The sequence below is a fragment of the Lampetra fluviatilis genome, chromosome 57 (genome assembly GCF_964198595.1).
Source record: "Lampetra fluviatilis chromosome 57, kcLamFluv1.1, whole genome shotgun sequence".
NCBI lineage: Eukaryota > Metazoa > Chordata > Hyperoartia > Petromyzontiformes > Petromyzontidae > Lampetra > Lampetra fluviatilis.
In genome coordinates, this window is record NC_136331.1 from 8,056,879 (window position 1) to 8,071,626 (window position 14,748).

Here is a 14,748-nt window from a genome sequence, read left to right on the forward strand (position 1 = left end):
TGCCGTAAAGCTGATTAAACATGCCAAACTTGCAGCCATTAAACCAGCACCAATCAGAAAGACACATTAACGCAAGCCAAATCATTCGTCATCAAGTGTGCGCATGTTCCTGCTGCGGTTGTTTCTTGCAGTTGTGCTGCGGTTCGGGGATGTAGAGAACCTGGCATTGTTCGACGCGATATGTCCGACGTTACGCTCCAACACGCTTCGAGCTTTGGAATTGGAAATCCAGGAAGCGAGTTGAAGCACAACGCCAGGCAATGTGCAGAGCAGCACGCGGTTACAACAAGAACACACGAGCGGAGAGTCCCGTGAATTAATATGTTACCACTTCAGAGTTGGCGATGTATGCATAGATGTTGAACTTCTTCGCGCCGTCGTAGCCAACCCTGCGAAGCGGCAGGTGCCATCACCGGAAGACAAGTTCATCATCTCATAAAAATGTGTTTGTTTAATGGGAATGATTTTAATTACGGAGCACGCTTGCTTAACAACTCCGGGGACTGCAATCAAAGCAGTGCGCAATCGCTCCTTAAATCGCACTCGGGGACGCGCACACACGCACACACACACGCGTGTATGCACGCGCACGCGCACACACACACACGTGTATGCACGCGCATGCACACACACACGTGTATGCACGCGCACGACAGTGCGCCCACCACACTGTGTGACGCAGTCAACTTATCCTCGGTGATTTGGGGGGGGGGGGGCAGATAAAACTAAAACACGAGTGTGATACAAAATGTGTACAGATTAAGCTATTAGAATAAAACCCCATTCAATGTTAACCTTCGTAGAGTGTGGGGTGGTGAAGCTGCAGAATGTGTCGGCTGTTTTTTTACCGCTTATTGGACCCGATCACTGACTCACGAGTGAGATTTCAGTAAAAAAACAATGTTTTTAAACCAGGTGAGAACTACTCGAGACGCTAAGAATATCGTCATTTGTGAGAGTGATCTTGGGGGAGGGAGGTGTATTAAGTCGAGCCGATGTATGTGGGAGGGGGGGATGACTGCTGCCGCCCGCCTAATCCCCACCGGGAAGATTGGCAGGTACATTCAAATTAATATGCTTGGTTCTTTCGGTAAAGTCACGTAGAAGGGAAATAATAATAAAATTAAAACAATAAAATTCTCACGACGTTTCGATTGCAACGCAAGCGATCATCATCAGGTGTGATGATTGCTATTTTATTATTTCCCTTCTACTTGACTTTACCAAAAGAACCAAGAATATGAATCCCTGCAGTCACGAAAGCTTTAAATCGAAAAATACTTTCAAATTATTTAAGACCGCAACGGGAGGAAGATTTCTCCACATAATCTGAACGTTTTGCCTGATGAGGCCGGTTGCTGTAATTACCGGCGAAACGTCACGGTACTCGAATCGTAAATATCGTGGTGGTGGGTTCACTCTCCAACACACACACACAGCGGTGTGCTGAACTAGTAACAATTTGGCACGTTTCGTCTATGTGACAAACCTCACTAATTGGCCGTGTCGGGCGGTGGCGGGTTTAACGATATATTTACGTGATCTAAACAATTTATCGAATTTGGACCCCCGACGCAGGCACGCGATGACCTACTCTTGCGAATAACGTGAGATGATCTTTAGCGTCCGATGTGAGCTTAGCAAACTGTGAGGCGTATCATTAAGATTACAGCATTAATCAAGGCGGCCGCCAGATTTGAACCGTGAACCTCCGAAGCAGGCGGCGAGCGCTCTGTCGATCGCTGGGCCGCGTCACCGCACCACAGAGACGGCTAATAATAGAACGAGCGCCTGCCTTGACTGGCGCACAACACCAGATATTAAATTTTTTTTCTTCGCAAAGCGCAGTTAATCCGCAATCTGGATTATCCACCCGCAGGATAATCGAGAGTTTGCAGCAGTTCTCGTGAAAACACAAACTTATTTTTAAGGATAAATTAGCTAAACGGATAGCGCTGCATTCCGCATACAGGCCTATTCAAAGCCTAATAAATGTACCTATAGAGATATAAATAAATTAGTACATGAACACAGAGCAGATATCTCACTTGTCGGTACCCCCCCGAGGTGGAATAACTTTAGCAGCTCCAATTTCTTTATGTTGCCAATATCGATTAATCATGTGATGACCATTTGACATGAACGGGAGTTTTAAGTAATCTCCCCTCTCATTTGCCGTGTAAATATACGGTTAATATCTTTAGTGTAAATATATGGTAAATATTTTTAGCGTACACGTGTGGTTATTATCTCTGTGTAAATATATGGTTAAAACGAAAGGCTTTGCTCCCATTGATGGTACCGATTTCGGCTCTGGATAATGGACCAATTCTGTCCTCACGATTTATAGCCATAAAACAAATGGTTAAAAAGCCTGAAAGTTTCAGATTAATACCGCATTGGCCAATTTATTCAAATCACTCTTTTAATATTTAATGCTGCGGAGTGCATACGTCTTGCGGGCCTAAATTGTTTAAGTTTGTATGAATTATAACTATCACTTTGGAGAAGACTGCCCCGGTGCAAAACAGCTTAAACAAAAAGTTTACACGTATGTCGAATTGCATTTTCTCACGAGGCATTATTTACATTGTAATTTTAGATATTGTCTCTAGTTTTATTTTTAGCAGCCAGTGGAGGAAGTTCTGAGTCAAGGCAATAATGAAGTCTAAACTCTCATAAACAAAGACCGAAGTAAACATAATTAACCTTTTCCCGTTCCGAGACGTCTGCAAGGTGCAGGGTGGGTCCCGTTCACCGCTGAAGCTCCGAATGTGCAAGCGGTTCGTTGTTATTTTATATAAAAAGGCGTAGCGCCGTTGTTTTTCAAGACACGACCGCCGCACTGTATGATAGCTGGCACCAAACTGTGCCACGCACCCTCCCGCATGGCATTGTGGGAGCCCTCGGTAGCGATAAAGTTATTTTATTAAAGTTTTTCTCCCGATTCCGTTACGATGACGTACACATATATCATCGGAACAGAATTCTGGAAAAAAACGACGTCGTACGTCATCAGAATGGGAAAGGATTAAACACAGTTAATGAAACCAATTGTCTAAAATCTAATTGCAGCACTGAGATTTCACACCCAAGTAGCAAATGAAATACGAGAATGTGGAGCCAGACGAGGAGACACGCTTTCGCTACATTTTATTCACAGCGACGTTTGACGATGTTTTCAGGAATGGGAGAAAACAAGGACATTATATGGAGGCCGTAACATTGCCAAACTGCATTCCCCGCTCCTCACCGTCACAAACATTTGACCGAAGGGGGGGGGGGGGGGTGATTCGCGTCGACCTGTGCGTGGAGGGGGCGGTGCCCCACTAAATCTTTCTGAACCCGTGCCCCTTATCAGACACATCTGTGAAAAAGAGCTTAATAAGCTCATCGGATTTGTCCAGTATGAATAAATATTCTGATTCCGATTCTGAATAGGGGTACCGCGGGCGGGAGGGCGATCGTAACATGGGTGTGAACCCTGCAGCGATGGCCCGCTGGTTTTTGCAGCGAGCACCCCCCCCCTCCTCCTTTCCCCCCCGGCCACATCTCGTGCCGCCGAGTCCCACCGAAGCACGGCCGCTCGTCCTCTGCTCCGCACCCCGCTCGCCCCGCGGTGGAGAGCCCGTCGCCGCTCCTCAGTCGTACATATCCTGAAACATCTCCTGGCCCGTCCGGATGTACGCCTCCTTCTCCTCGGCCGTCATTTGGGCCACCAGCTGCGGGTTCTGGCTCACCTCGCTGTAGGGGTACGGCCGCCCGGCCACCATCACCGTCACGGTGGTCACCTCCTCAAACTCGTCATCGTCGTCGTCATCGTCATCTTCGTAGTCCACCTGCCCGTCACGCCGCCGCTGCTGCTGCTGCTGCTGCGAGTGCTGGGGCAAGTGCCGCTGGTGCTGATGATGCTGCTTCTGCTGGTGCCGGTGCTGCAGAGCCGCGTGCGCCGACGAGGCCTGGGGCCGCCGCTTTGCCGGCGGGGAGTCGTCGCCCGACTCGCTCGTGTCGCTCTCCGAGTCGCTGGCCCCGCCGGCGCCTCCCCCAACCCCTCCGCCCCCCCCGCCGCCGCCCCCCCCGACGGTGGCGATGGCGGCGGCGGCGGCGCGGGTATCGGCCAGCGAGGAGGAGGAGGAGGAGGCGGCGGCGGTGGCGCCCGTCGCTAGGCTGCTCTTCTTCTCGTGCACCAGCAGCGCCCGCATCACCTCCTCGCTGTCCAGCTTGTGGCCGCCCGCACCGCCGCCGCGCTGGTCGGAGCCGTCCGGGCCCGTCTCGGAGCCCACGCCTGCGAAACGCACGCAGTGTCAAGAGTGCACGCGGTGTGCATTGTCGCACGCGTGTCGCACGCATGTCGCAAGCATGTCACACGCATGTCACATGCATGTCACACGCATGTCGCAAGCAGTGTCAATAATCACGGTAATTATTTGTTTTCGATCGAGCGCCCTTCTTTTACACCTGGGCCATCTCAGAGCGCTGTTACACACGACAAACGACTTGCACCACATCTCATCTCAACACATTTAAAAGGGGCTCCCCCAGCGGCAGCTGTCCCTCTTGTGGCAGAAGGTGACCTACTCGGCACCGGGCCTGCAAGCGGGTGGCACTCGCCCGCCAGTAGTGGGCAACGATTGCCTACGTCTAACTCCCAATTCAGTAATTTATGGGTACTTTTATTTTTAATTCCTCAAATTTGAACAATGATCATCAATATTATTACTACGAGTCTCGCGACTCTTTTTCAGGGGTGGGGGGGGGGGGCCTGAATTTTTGTCGTGCAAGCGTGCCAACGCAGCGTCACACGCGGAGCATACCAACGTCGGCCTCGCGAGCCAAACGCCCCCCCCCCCCACTCCCTCCCTCCCCTCCCCTTGCACCAGTCTTTTGAACAAAAAACCCCGTGTTCCACCCCCCCCCCCCCACCTGGACTCTGTTATTTAACGCATTTGCATATTTTGCATCAACCTTTTACCATTTCTTTTTACAAAGAGAACCGCTGACAAAAGCTGACGAGAAGGGTCAAAGAGAATCGGGGTCCAGAGAAGCCAAACGGTAACCTCCCCCCCCCCTCCCTTTATCACCGCCTATAACCGCGTGTGCCGTGCGTGTGCCGCGCGCGTGCCGTGCGTGTGCCCTGCGTGTGCCGTGCGTGTGCCGTGCGTGTGCCGTGCGTGTGCCGTGCGTGTGCCCTGCGTGTGCTCGCGTGCGCCCGTGCAGCCGCGCGCGTACATTCAATTAATGGGGCGGAAACGGCATGGAGAAGGGACTGCATTTTCCTTCCTTTGACATTGCAATGGCCAGATCAACTGGAATCACGTCCGCTATCGTAACATCTTGGAAGCCAAGCAGGTCGGAGCCTGGATAGCGGGAGTAGGCAGCAGCCGGTGCTGCTACTGCGAGGCTACGTTGCCAGCAGAGGGCTGGGTAGGAAAATGTGTAGTTGCACTGTACTACGCAGCAACTACTACACTCCCCGCCTTCACGAACCAGCACTGCGTGGGAGACCCTAGCCTTTTCGCGGCCCACATTTCCATTGTTACCTTGAACACAACAAATACGGTTGTCTGGAAATGGACGTCGTTCATTTTAATACAGATACGATGAGGAGAGATGAATGTTGAACAAAAGGCCCTTTTGAATGTAGCTGATGCTGACGATGGTTTAGCAGATGGTGAAGATGGTGGTAGTGGTGGTAGCGAAGCCGGTGATGGAAGTCAAGGGCGGCGGTGGTGGTGCTGGTGGTGATGGAGAAACCGATCGAACGAGGTCTTTGAGTGTAACCAGCTAAAAATATAGAAGGACTCGCAAAGCCTGAAGCCCTCTTGTCGTCACTAGCAGACCTCGACATGGGAATTTAGCTCCTGAAAACATTGCCATCATCGTGCGCACGAACAGAAAGAAACCAACCCACACCGACCGGCGTGGTGAAGTACAATCAAGCAAATCCCACCCCAATCCAAATGTCACGTCCACGCGACATTTAAACACGCGTCAAAAAGAGCACTGCAGGCCAACTCCAGATGTCCGTTATCCTCAAGAGATATTCCCGAAAAGCAGGTGACACATTAATTCGCAAAGTTTAAGAGTCCTCGCAGAAGCAGCAGATGTGTGAAATCCATACAATCGCCGCACGGGCGCCGAGGACACACAACGGCTCCAGGAAGCACGCCAAGGTTTTACTGCTGTGCTATTTCTGGGCAGTGCGATGGTATTCACAACGGCGCTTTTTTGGCTTGTTGTTTTAACTTATCATCTTCACAGTGAGCAGCTTCCATATGCTGCGGAATTGATAGAAGGCTCCAGCTGTATTTATTTATTTATTTCCCAACCCCGCCCCCCCCCGTGTAGTGATTTCGACACGGACGCTAGCAATCCCATTAGGGGTTAAAAGCTGTTTTGTTTAACAAGATAAAAATCTCATTGGGTTTTTTCATTCAACTTATTCGTCCGCTGGTGCATCCATTAAACTTGACCGCGTACGCACGCCTTACAAGGCAGCACCATGAAGCGTGATTTATTACAGGTGGATATTTCATCCCACTGCCATGTAACCCACAGCCTTACAATGGCCTAATCTCACTCACATCTGTCAGAGGACACTTATTTTCCGCTGTACAACCGAAAGGGGTCAGGAGTATTATTGTCGATTAAAGAACACCATCATTGCACCCCTCCCCCTGAGCTCCCTTGTATGCACGCACGTGCGTTGGACTTCTTTACCACCGTACGTAGCCAACCTCCTCTTGCAAATATGCTACTACTGATCGTTGCCTTTACTGTGGTAGGGCGGTGAGCCCGAGGTGCCTCCAACCGGTCCCTCGTTTGAGGGTTTATCGCCCCGGGTTCGTTACGCGATCATGACCTGCGCTTCAATCTTTAACGTCTGTGTTTTGGGTTCTTGAATTTTTAAAAAACGGCCATAATTTCTTGGCACTGCACGTTGGGCTAATCAGAATCTTGATTTATACTGGAGGAATCCGATGAGCTATAAAGCTCTTTTTCACAGATGAATAAAGAAGAGAGCCCAGAGGGTGCGTCGGCTACCTGCCGACTAGGACAAAAAAACGATTTGGGAGCAGTGGGTTCAGACTCATAAACCCTCCCCCCCCCCTCTCTGGCGTGAATCCCAAATGCCCATTCTCCTGCAATGCGATTTTAAAAATGGCAACAACAAAAAATACACACATGGGCACTGCCGCAGACGGCTCGTATAACTGAACGGCCCCTTCTCTTGGATGCCGCCGGAATGTTTAAGCGGGAGATTTTGCAAGCCCGCTTCTCAATTATATAAAATAGAATACCCTCTCAGACACACACACACACACAACAACAAAAACCCCACAATGACGACGTAAATGAACGCTATTAAATTATGTTTTCCATTGCAGTGCCTTTGAACTGTTTATGTTAACGGACAAGTAAATAATACACTGACTGATGCGTCGATTTCAACACGGGGACATTCAGGCGTGCCACATTTTTCTTTAATTAAAATAATGTGTTGACTTAACATTCTGCCAAAGGCTGGTCAACAATGAATGTCAAAGCCTACGACCATATTTACACATTAGGGGAGACTTTAAGGGGTTAATTAAGGTGCCACAGACCCGTACAGGATTTCAGTTTAATCTCTTATCTGCCGAGCTAAGCCCGATTGCCATTCCAGATACGTTTGCATTTTCTTTAATGCCACACAGGACTCCCTATACTATATTTCCCCCCCCACCCCCGCCAAACACAAACTGTCAGCAGTCAGGAATCCATTCAGGGCAAATATAATTTCGCTCAATATTACTCAATACACTGCAGCATGTCCTTATGCAGTCTAAATTTACACATAAATCCTCGCACCAAATGCCAACGTCATAAGCAGATTTGAAATGAGTGCAACAGTGGTTTTGTCATTCATAGTTAGTATTCAATAACAGCAAAAACTTTTTTTTTACTTTATTATTTAATCTATAAATTAACAGCTTCACGTGCAAATCTGTCAGTCGGTCATGGCATGTATTTGTGGAAGCATCACCATACAGAGTCAAGCGAGACCTATATTTTTTTTTACCACACAACGAAACGGGCACCTTCTATGGTACTGACAATGAGTTACGTGTGGACCCCACCACCTTTGAAATATTGCAAAGAAAACGTGGCCCAGGTGGAGGATGTTGCTGCTGAATGGTACAGAGGGGGCAGGGCGGCGGAGGTCAGCCAGAGGCCCCCAAGGTGGAAGTGACAGGGCCAAAGGTCGACTTAGACTGCAGCCAATAAATGAGCGGGACATTGGTAATCTGAATAAGTTGTGTGCCCCCTGCCTGCTAAAGCGCGCTATTGCACTTTCTGACACTTTCTGACACCGTCCACATACCCGAGGTGCAAGACATTGGCCACGTAGCTTGAGTAAATGATGCCGCCTATTCTGGCCGCCTGCCTGTCCGCTTAAGAACCGCGGGAACCTGCCAACTGGCGTGTCGCGGATGGCACGGTGACGACCCTGGCTGTAAGGAATACAACGATGCCTCCTGTCCAACATCCCCCCGCCCCGCCCCCGAGTCTTCCTCGCCCGGCGCCAGCCAGAGGTCCGTCCTCACTGGCACCGTTTGCGCCGCCTGCACCCTTGCCGCAGAGGTCGCAACCGGGTACCCGATACCCGTACCCTACCCGATACCCGGCTACCTGTACCCGGCCGGGTACGGGTACCCGTTTGCGACCCTGGTGCGGCCGGGTACGGGTATGGGTAGGCCGTGAGTCACTGGTGAGTAACTGTTTGTCACTCATTTCCCAACGTCTTGTCTGTTCTCACAATTCAAATTCCTAGAATAAACCCACACACGCCTGCAATATGGCTTCATCCCAGAGGTCGCAATCGAGTACCCGATACCCGGCCGGGTACGGGTAGCCGGGTATCGGGTAGGGTACGGGTACCCGTTTGCGACCCTGGTGCGGCCGGGTACGGGTACGGGTAAGGAATCAAAACCCGTTTGCGACCTCTGCCTTGCCGGCTCAGACCCCACCGGCGGTCACCTGCGTAGACTGCGGCGGCCGAGTCGCGGTAGGCACCCTGCACGGTGCTCTCCGTCATCCACACGGGCCGCTCCTTTGCCGGGCGGCGGTCTTCGGAGGCGGCGGCGGCCGTGGCGGAGGAGGAGCCGCCGCGTCGCTCCGGGTCGCCCTGCTCCAGGCTGATGGTGACGTTCTGCGTGTAGAGGTCGTCGTACGTGGGGGCCCTCGCCGACCAGGCCTCGCGGGCCGGCACGAGGCCAGCGCCCACCGCCTGCCCGCGCAACCTGCGAGGTTTGGCGAGGAGGGCGGCAACGGTCAGGAGAGGGGAGGGGGGGCGGGGGGGGGCTCAGAGGGCGGAGAGCCGAGCTGGCGCCGTTGAGATTCTTATCTTGACAATGTATGTAGCGCCTTGTTTCAAGGCGCTTTACAAAAATGAACAACGGTACAACGTGTGTGAATGTAATGTTGGAGATGAGTGAAATAGATGAGAGGAAGCTGTGGTTCAGCAACGGCGGTGGAAATGAAGGGGAGATGAAGGGGCTGTGGGGTGAGCTAGGGGAAAAGAAAGTGAGTTTTGAGTGGGTTCGCGAAGGTCAGCAGCACACCTGTGATCAAACCTGGTCTTGGGCCTGGTCACCAAAAAGACCAAAATGCCCATCATTTAATTTGGCTGAAATCCGGCTGTTGAGAATGGAAGATCTGTTCCAACTATCCCCGCTATGAATGTCGCTCGTGTGCAGAGCGGGTGGCCAAGTGTTGTTGTTCGCTATGTACGGTGTGAAATAAGTTCAACACAAACAAACATATACGTGTGTGTGGCCTCGGTGTTACTCGAAGGCATCCCAGAGGTAGCTGTGATAATCGCTTCTGTCGGCCATTATCTAAGGGTTGCACTGCCCAGCTCCACGAGTAAAAGTGCATGCAAGTCCGTTCTCCGTATACAGCAAGTCTGCAGATCTCTACGTAAGGATAGCGGATCTAACGAGAAAGAGGCATGGAATAGAGGCAGGAGGAAAATAATCTTCCGAGGGAGGGAGGGGACCACTGGAGTGTATGTATGTTGAACTTCTTTCCCACCATACGTAGCCAACCGTGCCCATCGGAGGTGCGGGGAAGGACAACAAAACTAAACACAAAAAAAATGTGAGCGTGACCCACAGGTGCTTGAGAGCAGGGATGTCGCTGGGCTCGGGCTCCAGCACCTCGTGGGACAGGTTGATGTCCTCGGTCTCACGCAGCAGGGCGTAGATGGGCTCGATCTGCTCGTTGAAGCGAGCCACCAGCGTGCGCGCGTCCTTCTTGGGCACCGCCGACTCGTCCTCCTCCACCTCCCTCCGGCAGAACGTGCACATGAACAGGCCTGCGGGAAGACGTCGACGTTTGCGGTTTGGACGGGTGGGCACGGGCGACTAACTACATCGCCTGGTATGCAGCAGGAGTCAGGGTCGGGATCGAACTCACAACCTCCTGTATGCCAGGCGAGGTAGTTAACATCTCCTAGCCACCGTGATGATGATGAGAGAGACGCAAACCTCCAAATATACAGCAGGTGTCAGGGACGGGATCGAACCCACGACCTCCTGCATACCAGGCGAGGTAGTTATCATCTCCTAGCCACCGTGATGATGATGATTAGAGAGAGAGACACTTGGTTGACCAATCATTTGTGGTCATGTGACTTCTGAAAAAGAGCTATTTAGCTCAGTGGGCCTTACCTGGTAAAATAACAAATAGTTTAAAATAGTTTTTGGTTTTATTCGGTGCACCGCTCGTGTTAATGTTGTGTTAAATGTAATAGCCATGTCCACTGTCGTCGTCATCATCATCGTCGTCGTCACACAACAAGAACCAGATCACTGGATCCTACGCAAGAACCTCCGGGAGTTGACCTGCCTCAAAAACATTGGCACCCGTTAAATCAAATCTGCACGCTGCGCAGCAGATGGGTCCACAACGTTAACAAGTCGGAATTCCACGAGAGAGATTGGCGGGTACCACTCAACAGCCCATCGACCACATTGTGTTGGACCACTGTGAACTCTGAACATTCAATTGATTCATTATAGAGCAATCCAGCCATAAACAACAAGACAGGCCTGATCAAATACAATGATCCCCCCCCACCCACACAGCCTTGAACAGACTGTTGGGGCAAGTACTGTTAGCATGTAGCACCAATAAAACGCCAGCATGGCATATGATGAGGGGAGTGAGTTGCCAACATCATGCCCGGCCGCCTTTGTCTCCCCACTGCTGATGTTTACACACAGCAGCAGGTCATCATTTCAGGCTCAGTCGACCTAGGTGAGTGCCCAGGATCAGTTCAAATATTCGCCACCATTCTTGGTCGTGAGCGGGCATCGAACTCGGGTCGCCTCGGTTTCACAGCGCAGTGCGCTGACCGCCGCACCGCCGCTACACGCCGGCTGTTAAAGCAGTAACGTACGATTTGTGAAGCTACCAATTAACAGCCATGCTTCCAACACTGGTGCAGCAGCTCACCATTAAATATTTAAAGCTGGGCCACACGTACAGGCCTAAGACCCACACACGCGCGCAGGGGGAGGTCAGGCCACCGCCACGTCCCGACCGATTTGAGACGGACCCGCCGGGGGGGTAATTGGCGTCGAGTTTCAAGGGGCGGGCAAAGCGGATCTTTCGCAACGCGCCGGTCGCCGCCACCTTTTGACGCCGGCCGTAGCCGCGGCGGTAATGCGACGCAAACCCGCAGCGATGGCCTGCGGACTCCAAACGCCGGCCACGCAGACGGACCGCAATCTCTACTCGAGGATGCGTAACCAAGGGGTGGGTGGGGCTGGGGGGGCGGGCGGCTTTACAGACGCGACGTGCCCACGGCGCGGGAACGGACATTGTCGCCTCGTCACGTTTCAATTAGCGGCGGTGGCACAGGAGGGCATTCACGCGGCGGAGCGAGAGGCGATGCGCAAATCATCGATCGCGCCCGCCGCCGGGACGGACCGAGCGGCGCGCGGAGCAGACAAATCCGCTAAATCCCACGGTCGGCCAAGGGCCAGGCTTCAAGGGCCATGTCCGATTCATAAGCCACGGCACAGCCGGCGCACGCGAGATGGGGCGGGGGTGGGTTTTTTTTTTGGTAACGAAGGAAAAATGGGAATGATTGATAGCTGGCGGTGATGATAATGATGGCGATGATAATGCTGACTGTGCAGCCGGTAGGTTTGAGTACGTACACAATGCGAGTCGTTCCCATTAAGAGGAGCGCCAGACCATTTTGTGAAACGGTAAGTTACTCGACAACTACGAATAAATATTGATTTGTAATGAGTTTTCTCCGACTTGTTATTGCAAACCCAGTCCATGTCATATATCTGCATCTGTCTCTCAGTGACTGTGCTCTTCTGACTCATATCTCTCTGCGTTTCCGTCTCCGATTACATATCCCTGTATCCATCCCTGTGTCTTTGTCTCTCGGTGTAGCTCTGTTTCTGTCTCCATGCATCAATGCATCTCCCTCTGTATCTGCATTTGTCATCCATATCAAATCTCCGCTTCTCTACGCATTGACAAAATATCATAAAAAGTTACGATTCGGCTTAAAAATTCTCCTGTGCAGGATCAATAGATGCTGTATTTGGTAATCGGCGGGATAGTCACAATTTTCGCGGGATAATGTTAACGTCGTAAACGTTGCGTTGTATGTAATTTACAAATCCACCAGCTGTAGCTGTGTATGGTTAAACGGAAGTTTAGTGATGTGGGACTTTAAGAGTTGCGTTGAAAGAAGCTGCAGTAGGCCGTCCAGGACCCAAACCAAATCCGGCAAGGACACGAAAACAATCCTTGAAGAAGGAAATTACATTTTGTGGTCTCCTTGCTCAATCGAGCACGGGACGGGCACTAACCAATTCCTTAAACGACCGAAGGCCTATACCAGAAGTTCCACACAACAGAGGGTGTGGGTGACTCCAAAGCCACTGTTTGCCGTGGTGCAATGGGGTTACTCAACTTAACCCCCGCGTGTAGCGTTGAACCCTTATCGCCCGCATCCATTCTCGTCAGATCTCAGAAGCTAAGCAGGCCTGAGACTGGATGAGTGCTTGGAAGTGTGATGCGTAAAGCAGTTTGTGACGGGGGGGGCTGCTGCGGTGCTACGTGGTGGCCAGCAAACAGCAGCGCAGCAAATTCCATTGGCGCACTGCACTACTGCTACCACATGCAAGGCTAAGCCTTCCGCCTTCACACACCTGCACTGACCCGCCACGGGGAAGTATGGCCGGGCAACCCGCACGAAATGCTCGGCACGGGGAGGAGCCCTCGTTCAGTGGTTGATTGACGAGAAGGGGGGCGCGTGCACGTCCCATTTCACACCTACGATTAGCGCGGTTGGCAACGCACGGTGCCAAAGAAGTTCAAAATACATATGTACATGTGAAGGGATGGTGGGCTTAAGTCGACCTTTGAATCGAAACGGGGTGGTGGTGGGCAGGGGGGAGCGGGTGGCACTTAAGGAAACCAAATTGAAAATGCCGGTGCCGAGTAGCGACCGGGAGATGCGGCGCTGGCGTTGTGGTGGAGTGATCTGCCGCGCAGCGCCAATAGTTCCCGATCTTCCCCGAGCAGTAACGGTGGGTGATAAATCACGGCAACCGCCGCCAGGAGAGGTTTAAGCGCCAATTCGGCGTCAATCCTTCAAAAGCCGCTCACTCGTATCGCCGAGACCTTTAAAACAATAATAAATAATACAAATCGATAGGTGCGGTGTTACGGGCTTGTCGTGCTCGCTCTATCACTCCCTTTTTCTCTCTCCTTCTGCGAAACAAAAGTGGTTCCCGCACGCGGAGAGCGAGACGGTCCCCGCTACGGAATTCTACGCTACTCGGCCACAACCGTGAAAAGGGCAATGCGGGCATTGACGCACGTCGACACAGCAAATCCACGGGGCACGATCGCATGCCTTGTGTAAGACATTTTGCCACTGCAAGGTAAGGCGATGGCAAAAAGGTGCTGCTCATCGTAAATGTTACATGAGATCGCCCGTGAGCAAATAGCCCAGAATGCACCAGAATGTCGCCAGACCTAAGAGGCTCAAGCCAGGGCTGAGCCTGGATAGTTGCCTGGATGGGTGACCGACATTCGCAGAAAACGGGTTGTCATAACAACTGGAGGTCACAGGAGCTTCCGTTCAATATTAACCTTCCCTTTTAGGTAACGTGTGGACTAAGATTAAAGGGACACACACGTGTATATATATAACCCTCAAACGAACACCTCTCTCCCTGGATATCAAAGCGAACTCGTGCGTAACTATTCGGTCATCATCATCACCCAGACCACTGCTTAATATCTAAATCAAAACTCAATGAAGTTTGCTAAATTCAAAGAAATCACACCGAAAAATTATTCGATCATCATCCCCGACTGGCAGACCGATGCCCTCTGGTCACATTTGCAAATTAGGCTCCTCCTGGTCTCGTGATGTCTCACCTGGTTAAACACAACACACTAAACACTTCATAATAAACGTTTTTGGGTTAGATCGCGTTCTTTATAAATGTGCCGTAACCCTCCAGCACCCGACACGGCCGATCAGTAAAAAAGTGTCCCGTTAACAAAAGACAAATAGTTCACTGCTTTAGCCCACCGGTGTGTTGAAGAGTGAATCCACAACATTTACAATGTTTGAGTTGTACGACGTTTCGCTGTTAATTACATCCAGCATCATCGGGCAATTTGCCAGAATGGTGAAGCCCTCACTTGCTCCCGGTC

General features: G+C 51.5%; 1 protein-coding gene across 1 annotated transcript in view; it reads right to left on the reverse strand.

Annotated features, from left to right (window-relative positions):
• Positions 1-402: 402 nt before the first annotated feature.
• Positions 403-14,748, reverse strand: part of GTF2E1 (general transcription factor IIE subunit 1) — a 41,280-nt gene continuing 26,934 nt past the window's right edge. The window contains exons 3-5 of the mRNA XM_078880415.1: positions 10,159-10,360; positions 9,022-9,284; positions 403-4,285 (exon numbers count right to left, since the gene is read on the reverse strand). Of these exons, the coding sequence (XP_078736541.1) occupies positions 3,642-4,285; positions 9,022-9,284; positions 10,159-10,360 (1,109 nt within the window). The 3' untranslated portion in view covers positions 403-3,641. The remainder of the gene's footprint in view (positions 4,286-9,021; positions 9,285-10,158; positions 10,361-14,748) is intronic.